This window comes from Ursus arctos, unplaced genomic scaffold, assembly GCF_023065955.2.
Source record: "Ursus arctos isolate Adak ecotype North America unplaced genomic scaffold, UrsArc2.0 scaffold_12, whole genome shotgun sequence".
Taxonomy (NCBI): domain Eukaryota; kingdom Metazoa; phylum Chordata; class Mammalia; order Carnivora; family Ursidae; genus Ursus; species Ursus arctos.
The window spans coordinates 69,064,284-69,080,558 of record NW_026622786.1 but is presented as its reverse complement, the minus strand read 5'-3'; the positions used below and the strand labels follow the sequence as shown (position 1 = coordinate 69,080,558).

General features: G+C 37.8%; 1 protein-coding gene across 4 annotated transcripts in view; it reads right to left on the bottom strand.

Moving 5' to 3' along the window:
• The window catches only part of PIK3R3 (phosphoinositide-3-kinase regulatory subunit 3), a 155,995-nt gene that overhangs the window by 38,313 nt on the left and 101,407 nt on the right, over positions 1-16,275 (bottom strand). For 3 of the 4 annotated variants that reach the window (XR_008958848.1, XM_048220282.2, XM_026498190.4), the window contains exons 2-3: positions 7,838-7,946; positions 5,181-5,279 (exon numbers count right to left, since the gene is read on the bottom strand). Coding sequence is in view for 3 of the 4 variants with exons in the window: in XM_048220282.2 (XP_048076239.2) it covers positions 5,181-5,279; positions 7,838-7,946 (208 nt within the window). In the remaining variant the exon portion in view is untranslated. Of the gene's footprint in view, positions 1-5,180; positions 5,280-7,439; positions 7,519-7,837; positions 7,947-16,275 lie in introns of those variants that run through there. The other variant, XM_026498191.4, reaches the window with a different exon arrangement.

Sequence of the window (16,275 nt, the reverse complement as noted above, 5' to 3'; positions counted from 1 at the left end):
GTACCTGAATCTTTTTCTAGTTTTATGCTCCCCTCTAAGCATTAAATCTGCATTTCTAGCTATATCCTAGATATATTTTTACCTGGAAGTTCTGGAGCAGGTAAAAACCAACATCTTTTCCCTGTTCTCTATAAAACAACTGTTCCTGACTTGCCTATTTCTATAAATGGCACATTCGTTCTAAGCCCAGCAGGCTCAAACCAGTCATCTTTAACTCTCCCCCCAACCTTATACCTACTCTATTATTAAATTCCTTGTGCTCTGAGCTCTATATTGCCTCTTACTTTGACTCCTCGACTCCTTTCCTAGAGCTGCTATCCTAGCTAATAGTGTACTCCACCTTTCCATCATTTCATTCCCCTGCGTAAAACACTTTCTTGGTGGTGGTTTTTTGTGGGTTTATTTCTCTTTCTTTCTTTTTCCTCTCCTCTCCTCCCCTCCCCTCCTCTTCTCTCCTCTCCTCTCCCCATCTCCCCTCTTCTCCTCCTCTCCTCTCCTTTACTTTTCACTTAGAAATAAAATTCAAATTCCCTACCATGGCTCATTAGGCTCTGTGCATCTGTCTCCTTCCCACTTTCAAGTTCATCTCCTACCACACTCCGTGGTTCACACTGTAAGCCAGCTACAGCTGTCTTTGTATTCACTGGATCTACCAAATCTTTCCAAAAATCAGTGTCTTGGCACTTTCTATTCCCTCTTCCTGGAACACTGTTCTGGCTGGTTCTTACATATCCTTCAGTTTTCAGAGGTCATTTCCTCACAGAGGCCCTCCTTCTCAAAATCATCTTAAATTCCCTTTCCCTATATCCCTATCACATAACCCTGTGTATTTCCTATATAACATTTCATATACTGTGAAGTTATTTTTTATGTGTTTATTTTGTCTCCCTCTCCTCTAATCCTACCTCTACCTCCAAATATAAACACCATAGACAGGAGACCATGTCCAGCTTGTTCATCATTTCCTTTTCCTAGAATAGTACCTAGAACATTGTGGGCACTCAATAAATATTAAATGATTAAAGAATAAATTCTATTCTGGATCACTATTACCTCTCAATTCACAATATTCTATGTTTTTTAATTTAATTAATTTTTTTAAGTAAGCTCTATGCCCAAAGTGGGGCTTGACTCATGACCCTGAGATCAAGAGTAGCATGCTCTACCCACTGAGCCAGCGAAGCACCCCAATGAGTCAAGATATTCTAACTCTTTACTGGTATCTATCCTTTTATTCTTTCTATTCAAATATAGTCTGATCATATATACATCCCTGCTGAAAAAAATGCAATTGTTTCCTCTGCCTACCTACAATATTAAATGCAAACTCCACATTTTAGAATTCAAGGCCGTTTAACATGACCCTTTTCCAACCCTCCATCCCCTATCACTTTGTTCCTCTTGTGGGCCAAATTGCATCTCAGAGAACAGAGCACTATAGTTTCTCACCTCCATATCTCTGTTCCTGTTGTTACCTAATCCTGCAACCTCTCCTCCCACTCCCACATTCTACATGGCCATATCTATCCCCTTCGTCCAGATACACAGCAATGCAATTTTTTCCACGAAGAGCAGCTTTCTATATCCTCTCAACAAGATATCTCTTTACTTCCTTTCAGCTCCCAAAGCACATTGCTTGAACTTCTCCTATTATTTTGGTTTAATTCAAAGCAGTTTTCTTATTCCTGTTGCCCTCGCCAGTCTATGGCTTCTTTGCGACAAAAATGTTAACTCTTTGTTAGATCCTTTGCAGAGTAACTAGTACTGAACTATAAGTATTTACTAAACCCCAGTAAGACCATCAATTTTCTGCCTAACAAAATCTATCAAGGCCCAGCTAAACTCTCATTCCCTCTGAGAAAACTTCCCTTTGTCTTTCTCTCATTTATTCTTTCCTTTCAAATAGTTACTGAGTACCTACATGTCAGACCTTTTGCTAAACAAAAACTTTAAAATATTCTTGCCAATGTCCATTGACGAATGGATAAAGAAAATGTATACACATGCAACAGAATACTATTCAGCCTTAAAAAGGAAGAAAAGTCTGACATGCTACAACACAATAAACCTTAAAAACATTACTTTATATAAAATAAGCCAGACACAAAAAGAAAAATATTGTATGACTCTACTTACATGAGGTACCTAAAATAATCAAATTCACAAAGACAGAAAGTAAAACAACAGTTACCAGGAGTTAAGGGAAGAGGTGAATGGGGAGAACTCTAATATAACACTATAATGCATTAAAGTATAGTAAATACGTATCTCTCCTATTCCACCATTACACACTGAGATTATGAACTCTTGAGGGTAAAACCATATCTTATTCATGTCCTTATTCCTGGTCCTACCATAATATCCAGCACAAAGATAACCCTCTAAACTTTAAAGCTGCCCAACAATAAAATGGGCTGCCCGAAAAGAAGATGCTAGCTCCCTCTGACTGAAAGATCACATGGAAGCTCAATGACTCTTTCTGAAAAATGTTATGTAGAGAATTTCAACAGCTGCAGAAACCCAGTTGAATGAGATAGTATTAAAGATCCCTTCCAGCTGTAGGCCTCTGGCATAAGAATTCTCATGGTGGCTGTAGACCAGGAGGCTGTGAGTGGGACCCCTTGCCAGCCTTTGTTCCTGAACAGCGCTGCAACTTCAGGTAAGTAATGGAACTTTTGCAGGCTCTTTTCCTCATCCCAAGATACAAAAATTGTTGCTTTTAGTTAGCTACATTTAGGAATCGAACCATCATAAAATAATGCCCTAGTGTGGGATTAAAACGATTTTTCAGATAAATGAGGACATTCATTCTGTTAATAAATACTTATTAGGCATCCATAGTCCAATGCCTATCCATTATCACACACTGGAGTCTGGACATGTAATGATGATTAAACAAAGTCCCGAATAGCAGAGAACTTAAATTCTAGTGGGGTGAGACCTACAAGGTGGGGAAGGAGAAGAAAATAGAGAAGTGGCCCATACAGAAAATTAAATTGAGGCAATATATATCCTCCAATAGCTACTTTGGATTGAGCAGTTAGGGAAGCCCTGAAGAGATGGCAATTATGCAGAGATCTGAATGACAAAAAGGAAACAAAGATGCAAAGATCAGAAAGGCCTATTGCAAAGGCCCTGAGGCAGGAATAAGGCTCACTTGCCTGAGGTATGAAAAAACGAGGTTGAATGTAGTGGCAGGAGGGAAGAGGAAAGAAATGAAGTGTAAGAAGTAGACCAAGTCCAGGTCAAATAGAGCTTTGTAAGTTAGAATAAAATCCAAATTCTTTACCATAAGAGCAGTAGGGAAACTCTTAAAAGAATTTTAAGCAAAGGAGTCATCAGACTCATACCTTAAAATGATCACTCTAGTTTGAGCGCAAAATATGGTCAACAGGGGTGGGGAGGATTAGAAATTGAAAGATGCTGAGAGGCCTGTCAGGAAATGACTGCAAAAGATCAAGCAAGATGACGGTGGCTTACTGTTGGGTGGTAGAGAAGTAGGATGATATTACGAATATACATTTGGAGGTAAAGTTGGTAGGACTTGTTTAATGATGGATTTGGATGTGAGGATAACGGAAAAGAGGGGGGAAAAAGAGCTGTAACTTGAGTACTGTAGAGATGGTGGTTCTATTTCTGAAGAAAAAATAAGTAAATAGAAGAGAAACAGTTTGGGTAGGAGAAGTTGGGTTAGAGATCAAGAATTCTTCTTTGACTATGTTCAAATTAATACGTCCCCTAGTTACCTAAGTGGCAAAGTCAAGTAGGCAAGTGGATAGATGCATGTGGAGTTCTGGAGATCGGAGCTGGAGATGGGGTTTATGAGTCATCACCATGTAACTGCATATTAAAGCCATGGAACAGGACAAGCTCACCTTGGGAGAACCAATACAGAGAAGAGAAGGAGGCCCAACTCCGAGCCTGGAACACTTAACCTTTAGATATTGAGCAAAGGAATGGCTGGCCTAGAGTTAGGAAGAAAATCGGGAGAGTGTGATGTCACAACAGCCAAGACAATAAACTGTTTCTAGGAAGAAGTGCCTATGACTAATGCTGTGAAGAGGTCAGTTGAGGTAAGAGAGAAATGGTCATTGGTTTAGCAGTCCTTGTAAGAGTGGTAAAGACAGAAGCCTGACTGGAGCGCGTGTGGGGAACTGAGTCAAATGAATCATTATAGAACTTTGATTATTCCTCAGCACAACTAAGGTATTAACTTCCACGGTATTAACTTCTTATGATGTCTTTACCAGAAACTCCAAATTTCTAGCATAAAATACATGATTCTTCCTAAAGATAATAGGCAGAAAGGCAGCAAAGAGTCAGATAAATCTGGATCTGAACTCATCTTCTGCCATTTACTAGCTATATGTCTTCAGGAAACTTTCTTAACCAGGTTAAGCTTCAGTTGCCTCGTCTATAAAATGGAAATATTAATAATACCTACCTCATAAGGTTGTTGTGAGGAATAATACGATATGCATGTAAAATGTGTAGTACAAGGGAGTTGTTATCGCTGCTGTTTGCATTATATATTTCTTTAGATACTCCCTTTTTAAAAAAATCACAGTACTTCATTGTATTAGGCTATTTTAATTGTTAAAATTAAACGTAAAAATATCTGATGCAGTTTGCCTACTTTTTTAAAATATACGTCCCATCTTTGTAAATATAAAAGGTGATATATCCACCACTTAGGAAATTCTAATATGCCCACATGGATGACATGATAGAGGCTAAGAACTGCTTTATCTTCTACATATCCCCATCAGCCTAAACTACGTTAAACTTTACTCTCTGAAGTCTGCGTTGAGGAAAATAATGGGGTTATTAGAGGGGTGGATTCCCAACATATCATTAATAGCCTCAGGCTGCGCCCATAACTTCTACTTCATGCACAACATCAACAGTATAATTCTTACTTCATAACTTACTTTCAGGGATTTTAGCCTTTTTGTTTTATTCCTACATAAAAATTAAAATTGTTGCCATCTTTATATAAGACATTTAAATATTTAACGTATAGAGAAAGGATAGCTAGCCAAACAACTAAAAATTATGTATCCAAATTAAGTAAAAATATTTTAAAACATGTAATCACTTAAATAAATACAAAAATCTCTGTATACGCAGAAATAAATAATGCTAGTAGAACACTAGTCAAAATGCTGAAAAATACTCACCTCAAAGTCAAAGTGTAATCCCCCTGCATTTTTGTTGAGGCATCTCTGACCAAGAACGTACCATCTGGCATATCCCGTAATTTGTCATTTACTTCCTCCCTGAAAAATAGAATCATAGGAAAAATGAAAAAAATGTAATCAACAATTGCTCTCTTCACATATTATTACTAAGGCTAGTTAGGAGGTGAGTATTTCTAAGGTCACAGAATTATGGGGGCCTTCCGAGGTCATTTAATTCCTCCCCCTAGATATGATCTTTCTGTTTTGACTTTCGGTATTACACAACCTAAGGAAGGACTATTTGCTTTTTAAACTCTTCCAGATTTTAACCGTCTGTAGGGGATAGTATTTCCATTAAGCCTTTAGCGCTTCCTTAGGCAGGTCTGAACTTGTAGGGTTTCAGGAAAAACCAGCAGCTGTTTAGAAAGAAGGTTGTGTTTAAGCAACAGTGGCAGCTGTGTCCCATCAGAGGGGGGTAAATTCACTAAGTTCACAACCTTTCAATATAATCTTCTCCAATTTGAATTTATACTGATGATAAATTCCTCCTGCAGAGTTGGTTTAGGACTTTAAGAAAGAACATTAGAACACTCAGGATATGGCAGGGCACAGAAGACTCTGAGTTACAGACCCACAAGTTCTTAGAATATAAATTTAAATGGTATTCAAATATAATAGATCCTTGGGGCTCCTGGGTGGCGCAGTCGTTAAGCGTCTGCCTTCGGCTCAGGGCGTGATCCCAGCGTTCTCGGATGGAGCCCCACATCAGGCTTCTCCGCTAGAAGCCTGCTTCTTCCTCTCCCACTCCCCCTGCTTGTGTTCCCTCTCTCGCTGGCTGTCTCTATCTCTGTCAAATAAATAAAATCTTTAAAAAATAATAAATAAATAAATAAATAAATAAATAAATAAATATAATAGATCCTTTTATTGTACAATTATAAAACAAAAATTTTCTGACCCATTTTAATAAAAAATATATTAAGTCTCCTTCAAAAAATTAAACATAGAGTTACCATATGACTTAGAAATTCCTTTTCAGGGTATACTCCCCAAAGAACTAAAAGCAGGGACTTGAGGGGTGCCTAGGTGGCTCAGTCGGCTAAGTGGCCAACTCTTAATTTCAGCTCAGGTCATGATCTCAGGGTTGTGAGATCAAGCCCCATGTTGGGCTCCGCATTGGGCAGGGGGCCTGCTTAAGATTCTCTCTCTCCCTCTGTCCCTCCCCCCTCTAAAAAATAATAAATAAAAATTTTTAAAAAGCAGGGAATATGGGGCGCCTAAGTGGCTCAGTCAGTTAAGCGTCTGCCTTCGGCTCAGGTCATGATCTCCAGGTCCTGGAATCGAGCCCCTCATCGGCCTTCCTGCTCAGCAGGGAGTCTGCTTCTCTCTCTCTCCCTCTGCCCCTCCTCACTGCTCATTCTTTCTCTCTCAAGTAAATAAATAAAATCTTTTAAAAAAAAGAAAAAAAAAGCAGGGAATAAACATTTATACACCAATTTTCATGGCAGCATTATTCATAATAGCCAAAAGCTGTAAACAATCCAAATGTTCAAAGCCAAACCTCCAGATGAATGAATAAATAAAAATGTGGTATACACACATAATGGAATATTATTCAACCTTAAAGAGGGAGGAAATTCTGATACATGCTACAACATGGATGAACCTTGAAGACATTGTGCTAAGTGAAATATGCCAGTCGCAAAAGGATAAATAGTGTATGATTTCATTTATGTGAAGTACCTAGAGTAGTCAAATTCATAGAAACAGAAAGTAGGATGGTGGTTTCCCAGGGCTGGAGAGAACAGGAGGAAAAGGCAGTTAGTGTTTAATGAGTACAAAGTCTCGCTTTGGGGAAGATGAAATAGTTTCAGAAATGAATGACGATGATGGTTGAACAATACTGTGAATGTACTTAATGCCACTGAACTGTACATTTAAAGATGGTTAAAATGGTAACAAAGAAAAAAAAAGAAATGAGTGCCACTTTGGTAGTTGAAGAGAATAGACAAGAGAAACACAAGCATATTGAAGAATACACCATCAACCTTGAACCCAATTTGACAGAAATGGATAGGTCTTTTTTAAAACAAAATACAAGAAAAACAAGAAATCTGAATATTCAAATTCAATATATATATTTTTCCCCCCTTCTCTAGGTTAAAAATTTCCCAAGACCACATTTTACCTAAAAAGCATTTTACTGCTAAAGAGTCCAATTTCTCAAAATGAAGCATGTGAAGAGTGCATCAAAATCACCTGGGGAGGTTGTTAAATGCAGATTCCTGGGCCACACCCCAATTGATTCTTGTGCATGCAAAGATTGTGGAACCATTGCCTTAGGCAGAGAAAGGTAAAGAAAATTAAGTACCTATAACTATCTTTTACAGAAAACCACATGTAGCTATCTTAAATCTTTTAAGTTTCATTTATTCAGAAATCTATCCTTAATACAGTATTAAAAGTAATAATCACACCTGTAATTTAAAGACTTTCTCGTGGAAGGACAGCATTTAAAAACTTCTGAAGTGTTCTCACAATTTTTAAAATGGTAATCTTTGAATGACAAATAGTAGGGCATGAAAATGTTTTATTTTTAACTTCTCAAAAATGATTTGTTTCTAAACTGCATTGAATTATAGTAGCATTCAAGTTACCTTGAAATATCCCCCCAGTACCATTCTGCATCCTGAAGAGAAACAGAACTGTCCTTCATTCCATTTGTAACAGCTGAAGTCATTGGCTTAGGTGGCTTTGGTGGAAGAGCTAGAAGAGAAATGAATATTATTTTGTAGATGTAAATTACTATTTGTTTTCTAATTTCCTCAGTCAGGAACAGCTCATTAACCAATGTACATTAAGATTCAAATAATTATAAATTAAATAAAGTGTTATTTTATGTTAAATGTTAGCCAAAGAAGAAATCTTTCTAGAACTCTACCAGTAACTGCCTAAAAGGTGAAATTTTCAAGCTACTTGGTTTTTTTTTTCCTTCTTATAAAGTGCTAACTTTTAATTCTGAACAAACATCCAAAAAAACTTCATTGTTTCTCAAAAGACAATGTGAAGCCCCTTCACAAACAATTCAGTCCAAAAGCCATTAAGTGAGACTCGTCATGATGGCCAAGAGTTGGTGTCAGAGCCCAAAGCAGGTGAAGGAGGATTACGTCCATATAGGAGGGCAGCAGCACAGCGCAGGATCTCAGAGCTGGAGGAGGGTGAGGAGGAGATCCTCACCGGTGCAGGCTGGCATGAGATGTTAAAGCTGAATGAAGGAAGAAGGGCAGTGGCGCAGGGCCCGGGTGGCACAGAATAGTGGAGACCAAACCAATGAGGACACAGTCCTCAGAAGAGGGCACACCAATACAATGGGACAAAGCCAGATGAGGGTGAAGAGTTTCTACTTGGGGGAGGGGAGGCTAGGAGGTGTCAAGGGGGAATGCAGCAATGGCTATAAGAGATTGGGTACATAGAGATCAAAAAAGTACAACTATTAAAAATAATAGGAGCCAGGTTTCTCATAGTCTAAAAATGAAGTTACAAATATGGAAAGGTGAAAAAAAACAGAACAATACCTCTACTTTGAACTGGAATTACAGCTATAGATATGAACTCATGAAATTTAATAGAAAGATAGATGCAAATGTCTATACATATAGGGAATAAACTATTCCCTAGCTCTGTCCCTTGAGAAGTCCTAAGACCAGCAGCATCCCCAATACACATAACTAGCACCCAGACCTTGGTTTTTAATGCTCTTCTCTACTAAAAAGAACCAGGGTTCTTTGAAGAAAAGCTGATTCCAGGGCTGGGGTAGAACTGGGCTAGAGCTGGGGTAGAACAAGAACCTAATGAACCTCGAACGTCATGCTATACCAAAAAGTAAAGAGCAAGTGCTCAAAGAATGAGGGGCCATGACAAAAGAATAAAGAAGCCAGCTTGATGGGGCTCCCATTAACCAAATATGGAACAACTGGAGTATCAATACAAATAATGGTAGAAGGGGAATATAAGCCACCAAACAAAATAAGAATCCATGTGCCATGCAGATATAAATAAATAAATGAAAAACCAAAAGATTTATAGGGAGGATTTATATAATCTCAAAGGGCTTTCCCACAAAATGCTTATTAGTCATAAAAATAAAAAGACAAATAATAATAGTGGAGAACCCTGGCAAACACTACCTTAATCAAGTAATCAATCAAGTTAATACCACCAGTAATGATAAAATCTTGGGCCCCCAATAGGATGCACTGAGAAGGATGTTAATATCACTTCTAGGATATTCCTGCCAAATACACATAAACTGAATTAAACATGAGGAAACATCAGACAAATTACAATTTAGAGACATTCTACAAAAAAAATTGGCCTGTAATCTTCAAAATTGTCAAGGTCATGAAAATCCAGAAAGATTGAGGAACTGTTCCAGATTGAAAAAGACTAGAGAATCATGACAAATGCATGTGTGATTCTGGACTGGATCCTTTTTGTTATAGAGGACATTATTGGAACAAGGACAAAACCTGAATGCAAGCTGAGGATAAGACTGGTATTGTAATGCATCAACATTAATTTTCTGATTTTGTATCGCAGTTATGTAGGAAAATGTTCTTGTTGGTGGGAAATACACAGAAACATTATCATTGCAGGGTATCAGGTTGGCAACTTACTCTCGGTGGCTCAAAAAAATAAGTTATTTGTACTGTACTTGTAACTTTCTATAAACTTGAGATGGTTTCTAGATTTTTTTTAATCAACGAAAGTTAGAGACAATATGGAGGGAAAAGAAGAACAATGTAAAATGTTCTTCAAAACAGAAACTCTTGGGGTGCCTGGGTGGCTCAGTCAGTTAAGCATCTGCCTTTGGCTCAGGTGATGATCCCACGATCCTGGGATCGAGCCCCACGTCTGGCTCCCTGCTCAGCGGGGAGCCTGCTTCTCCCTCTCCCTCTACCTGTTGCTCCCCCTACTTGTGCTCTAAGAAATAAAATATTAAAAAAAAAAAAAAAAAGACAAAACAGAAACTCTTTACTGTCAAAAATTCAATGGTAAAAGAATAGTCTTTTTAACAAATGGTGGGAGTACAACTGGTTCCCCACTTTCAAAAGAATATAGTCAGACCCCCGTTTCATACCATATGCAAGAATTGACTCAAAATGGGGGCGCCTGGGTGGCGCAGTCATTAAGCGTCTGCCTTCGGCTCAGGGCGTGATCCCAGCATTCTGGGATCAAGCCCCACATCAGGCTCTTCTGCTGGGAGCCTGCTTCTTCCTCTCCCACTCCCCTTGCTTGTGTTCCCTCTCTCGCTGGCTGTCTCTGTCAAATAAATAAATAAAAGCTTAAAAAAATATATTAAAAAAAAAAGAATTGACTCAAAATGGATCAAAAACATAAATGTAAGAGCTAAAACTGTAAAACTTTTTTTAAAAAGATTTTATTTATTTATTTGACAGAGGGAGGGCACAAGCAGGGGGAGTGGCAGGCAGAGGGAAAAGCAGGCTCCTCGCTGAGCAAGGAGCCCAATGAGGGACTCGATCCCAGGACCCTGCGATCACAACCTGAGCCAAAGGTAGACCCTTAACCGGCTGAGCCACCCAGGCATCCCAAAAATTTGAATCTTCATAATTTTGGACCAGGCACTGGTTTCTTAGATAGGAACCAAAAGCACAAACCAAAAAACAAACAACCAACAACAACAAAAAACAAAACAAACGAACAAAAAAAACCCACAGATAAATTGGACTTGATCAAAATTAAAAATTTTTGTGCTTCAAATGACATCAAGAAAGTGCAAAGACAACACACAGAATGGCAGAAAATCTTTGTAAATCATATATCTGATAAAACTGTACCTAGAATACATAAAGAAGTCTTGCAACTTAATAAAAAGACAAATAACTGAATTAAAAATGTGCACAGGGGGGCGCCTGGGTGGCACAGAGGTTAAGCGTCTGCCTTCGGCTCAGGGCGTGATCCCGGCGTTATGGGATCGAGCCCCACATCAGGCTCCTCCACTGTGAGCCTGCTTCTTCCTCTCCCATTCCCCCTGCTTGTGTTCCCTCTCTCGCTGGCTGTCTCTATCTCTGTCGAATAAATAAAATCTTTAAAAAAAAAAATGTGCACTGGATCTGATAAGACATTTCTCCAAAGAAGATATACAAATGGCCAACAAGCACATGAAAAGATAATATCAGCCATCAAGGAAATCAAATCAAAATCACAATAAGATACCACTTCAGGGGTGCCTGGGTGGCTCAGTCGGCTGAGCATCCAACTCTTGGTTTCAGCTCAGGCCATGATCTCGGTGTCATGGGATCGAGCCCCATGTGGTGCTCCGGGCTCAGCGTGGAGTCTGCTTGGGATTCTCTCTCTCCCTCCCCTTCTGCCTCTCCCCTCGCTTGCTAGAGCTCTCTCTCTCTCTGTCAAATAAATAAATAAAATCTAAAAAAAATAAAAAGATATCACTTCACACCCACTAGGATGACTATACAGTTGACCTTTTGACAACAGGGGTTTGAACTGCAAGCATGGGTCCTCTTATACACAGATTTTTTTTTTTTCAACAAATACATTAGAAAATTTCTTGGAGATTTGCAACAGTTTGAAAAACCTTGCAGATAAAGCACATAGCCTAGAAATATCAAAAAGCTTAAGAAAAAGTTAGATATACCATGAATGCATAAAATGTATGTATATACTAGTCTATTTTATCATTTACTACCATAAAATATACACAAATCATAAAAAGTTAAAATTTATCAAAATTTTATGCAAACACAAACTGTACATGGCCCCATTTGCAGTTGAGAGAAATGTAAACAAAGGTAAAGATACAGTACTAAATCATAACTGCTTAAAATTAACTGTAATATATACTGTACTACTAAAATAATTTTGTAGCCATCTCCTGTTGCTATTGCAGTGAGCTTAAGTGTTATGAGTATCAGCTTAAAATGTCCTGTGACACTAATCATCTCTGCATGAACAGTTCATCTCTCCAGTGAATTGTATATTGCAGTAAAAAGTAATCTCCCATGGTTCTTGCATATTTTTTGTGTTACCATAAACCTTGAATGACACCAGAGGACCCATACAAAGTGCCACTAGTGATGCTGGAAGCTTCCAAGAAGCAAAGAAAAGTCATGACATTACAAGAAAAAGTTGAATTGCTTGACTGTGGTCTGCAGTTGCTCACCAGCCTAAGGACCATTGTTTAAAAAAAAAGAAAAAAGAAAAAAAAGAAAGAAAGAAAGGGAAATTTGTGAAGCCATCCCTGCAGCTATGTCAGTAGGTGCAAAAACCTTGCACTTTATAGGAAATACCTTTTTATCCTGTATTGAAAATGCAGCTTTTATGTGGGTGCAGGATTGCTATAAGATACCTATAGACTCTAATATTATTCAAGAAAAAGCTAAGTCATTATATGACAACTTAAAGCAAAAGGAAGGTGAAGGATCTAAAACTGGAGAATTTAACCAGCAAAGGATAGTTTGATAATTTTAGAAAGAGGCTTTAAAAATGTCAAGATAACAGCACAAGCGACTTCTGCCAACCAAGAGGCAGCAGACAAGTTCCCAGAGGCCATTAAGAAAATCATGAAGGAGAAAGGATGTCTGTCTGAACAGGTTTTTAATGCAGACAAAAGTGCCCTTTTCCGGAAAAAAAAAAAAAAAAAAGCTACAAAGGACATTCATTTATAAGAAAGAGAAGCAAGCACCAGGATTTAAGACAGGAAGGGATTTAAAAAAAACAAACAAAAAAACAAGACAGGAAGGGATAGGCTAACTCTACCATTTTGCACAAATGCAGTTGGGTTTATGATCAAGACTGCCCTTATCTATAAAGTTGCTAACCCCTGAGCCTTGAAGGGAAAAAAATAAACACCAGTTGCCAGTCTTTTGGTTATACAACAAGAAGGCCTGGACAACGAGGACCCTTTTTCTGGATTAGTTTCACTGATGCTTTTCGTCCCTGAAGCCAGGAAGTACCTTGCCAGTAAAGGACTGCCTTTTAAAGTTCTTTTGATATTGGACAATGTCCCTGGCCACCCAGAACCCCACAAACTCAACACCAAAAGTGCTAAAAGGGTCTACTTGCTCCCAAACACATCTCTAAATCAGCCTTCAGATCAGGGGGTCATAAGGACCTTTAATGCTCATTACACTCAGTACTCTATATAAAGGATTATCAACACTCTGGACAAGAACCCTGATAGAGAGAACATCATGAAGGTCTAGAAGGATTACATTACTAAAGATGCCATCACTGTTACAGAAAAAGCAGTGAAAGCCATCAAGCCTGAAACAATAAATTCCTGCTAGAGAAAATAGTGTCCAGATATTGTACATTACTTCACAGGATTTACAATGGAGCCAATCAAGGAAATCATGAAAGAGATTGTGGATATGGAGAAAGAAAGGAAGAAAAGAAAGAAAGAAAAGAAAGAGGAAGGAAGGAAGGAAGGAAGGAAGGAAGGAAGGAAGGATTGAAGGAAGGAAGGAAGGAAGGAAAAAAATGTGGCGAGTGAAGGGTTTCAAAATATGGATCTTGGAGAAATTCAAGAGCTAAGTGACACCATACCAGAGGAATTAACAGAAGACAACATGATAGAGAGAAGTGCTACTGAACTGGTGTCAGATGATAAGAAGGTAAAGAAGCAGTTTCAGAAAACAAATTGACGTTAGACAATCTGGCAGAAGGGTTCCAAATATTAAAAACTGCTTTTGACTTTACAGAGGACATGGACCCTGGTATGATACAAGCACTGAAACAATAACAAATGGTGGAAGGATTGGAAGGATTGGTACTGTATAGAACATTTTTTTAGAAAACTGAAAAAGCAAAAATGTCAGATAGAAATTACTACATATTTCCATAAAGCTACACCAAGTGTGCCTGCTTCTCCTGCCTCCCCCTCCACCTGTGCCAGCCACCCTACAATAGCAAGACCACTCTTCCTCCTCCTCTTCAGCCTGAGCATGGATGAAGATCTTATGATGACCCAATTCCACTTAACAGCAAATAATCATTATACTGTACAGTTAATAAACTTAATTGTTGTACTTGTGTCTTGGTATGAAAATCTAATAACTATATAGCAAGAACTGCATGAGACATTTTTGTCATCATTCATCATCATTGCCAATCGTACTGATGCTTCATTATCAATGCATGAATTGTTAGATCTGTAAATAAATATTAATTTTTTCACATTATCTTTTCATTTTTGGTGTCTAGTGTTAGTAATATGTATAACATCTTACAGTGTTTTGTATCATATCATATTGATGTAGGTATTAAAAGAGATGATTCATTTTGTAAACAGACAACATAGATAATAAATACAGTTCTGTAAATGTATTTTCTCTTCCTTATGATTTTCTTACTAACATTTTCTTTTCTCTAGTTTGCTTTATAGTAAGAATACAGTATACAAATACAACATACAAAATGTGTGTTAAACAACTGTTTCTGTTATCAGTAAGGCTTCGGTCAACAGTAGGCTATTACTAACAGGTAAGTGTTTGAGAAGTCAAAAGTTATAAACAGATTTTGGACTACACAGGGGATTGGTGCTTCTAACTCCCACATTATTCAAAGGTAAACTGTAATCAAAAAGACAAGTGTTGGTGAGAATGTGGAGAAACTGGAACTCTCATACACTGCTGATGGAAATATAAAATGATGCAAATGTTTTGAAAACCGTTTAGCAGCTCCTCAAAAAGTTAAACCTAGTCACCATATTACCCAGCAATTTCAATCCTAGTTACATACTCAAGAGAAATGAAAGAGAGACCCACACAAAAACTTGTGTATGAATGTTTGTAATGGCATTGTTTATAATAGCCAAAAAGTAGAAACAATCCAATATTCATCAACAGATGAATGGGTAAATAAAATGTGGTATATATCCATACAGTCCACACAGTGGAATATTATTTAGCAGTAAAAAGGAATGAAAAATTTTATAAAATGTATGAACCATGAAAATATTTAGGCTAAGTGAAAAGCCAGTCACAAAAGACCACATTAGATGATTCCATTATCCAAAACAGGCAAATTTACTGAGACAGAAAGTAAATTAATGGTTGCCTAGGACTGAGGGTGGGATTAAAGAGGAAAAGGGAAGGACAGCTAATGTGTGCAGAGTGGGGTAATAAAAATGTTACAAAATTGTTTGTGGTAATGGTTGCAAAACTGAATACACTAAAACCTACTGAATTGGGTCATCATAAGATCTTCATCCATGCTCAGGCTGAAGAGGAGGAGGAAGAGTGGGTGAATTGTATGCTATGTGAATTTTATCACAATAAAGCTGTTATTTTTTAAAAAAAACTATCAGGCTACCGAAATTACTAGGTAAGGAAAGAACTTGCTATAATTCATCTTTTTTTCTAAATGCTATTTCTACCTATCTTGTTTGAAAGGACTTGATGTGGCTTATAAAAAGTAGCTACAGTTGGACCTATAATTTTGTAAAATTTAAAATTCTTCTACTTATCCATTTATAAGGATTAACAGTTTAAACTTATGCTATATAAAGCATTGTGCTATAGCTATGAAAGGTAGAAGGATAAGGTGTTTCCAGCACTCAAAAGAACAAACCTACAGGGAACGACATATAGAAACACCTAACCATAACCCTCAGCAGAACAAAGTAAATACTATAATAAAGGTAAAAGCGAAGTGTAATGGAAACCCAGCAAAAGGAGCAACTGATGTCCTCCTGCGGAAACTTTAATTCAAACACCAAGCTTCTCAAACCTAGTCCTTAGTGAACTGAGTGCCATGACCAACAGGGCCCAACAAGAACCAATATGCCTCCTTGAGTTAGCAGTGGGTTACACCCTAATCACCAAAAGGAATCACACAGACTTGGTGTTATCTATAAACTGAGTTGACCAAGCTGTGTGGGGAAGATGCTGTTTATGGATAATAATAGTTCATTGATAGCTCTACCGCCAGCAAACATATAATGAGCATTTCATCTATACAAAGGGCTGCCCAGAGCTTCCTTGTATCCTGTTTTTCTCATCTGCAGAAATAAGAATAAAATGATTACAAAGAAGTTGCTAAAACAACACAACTA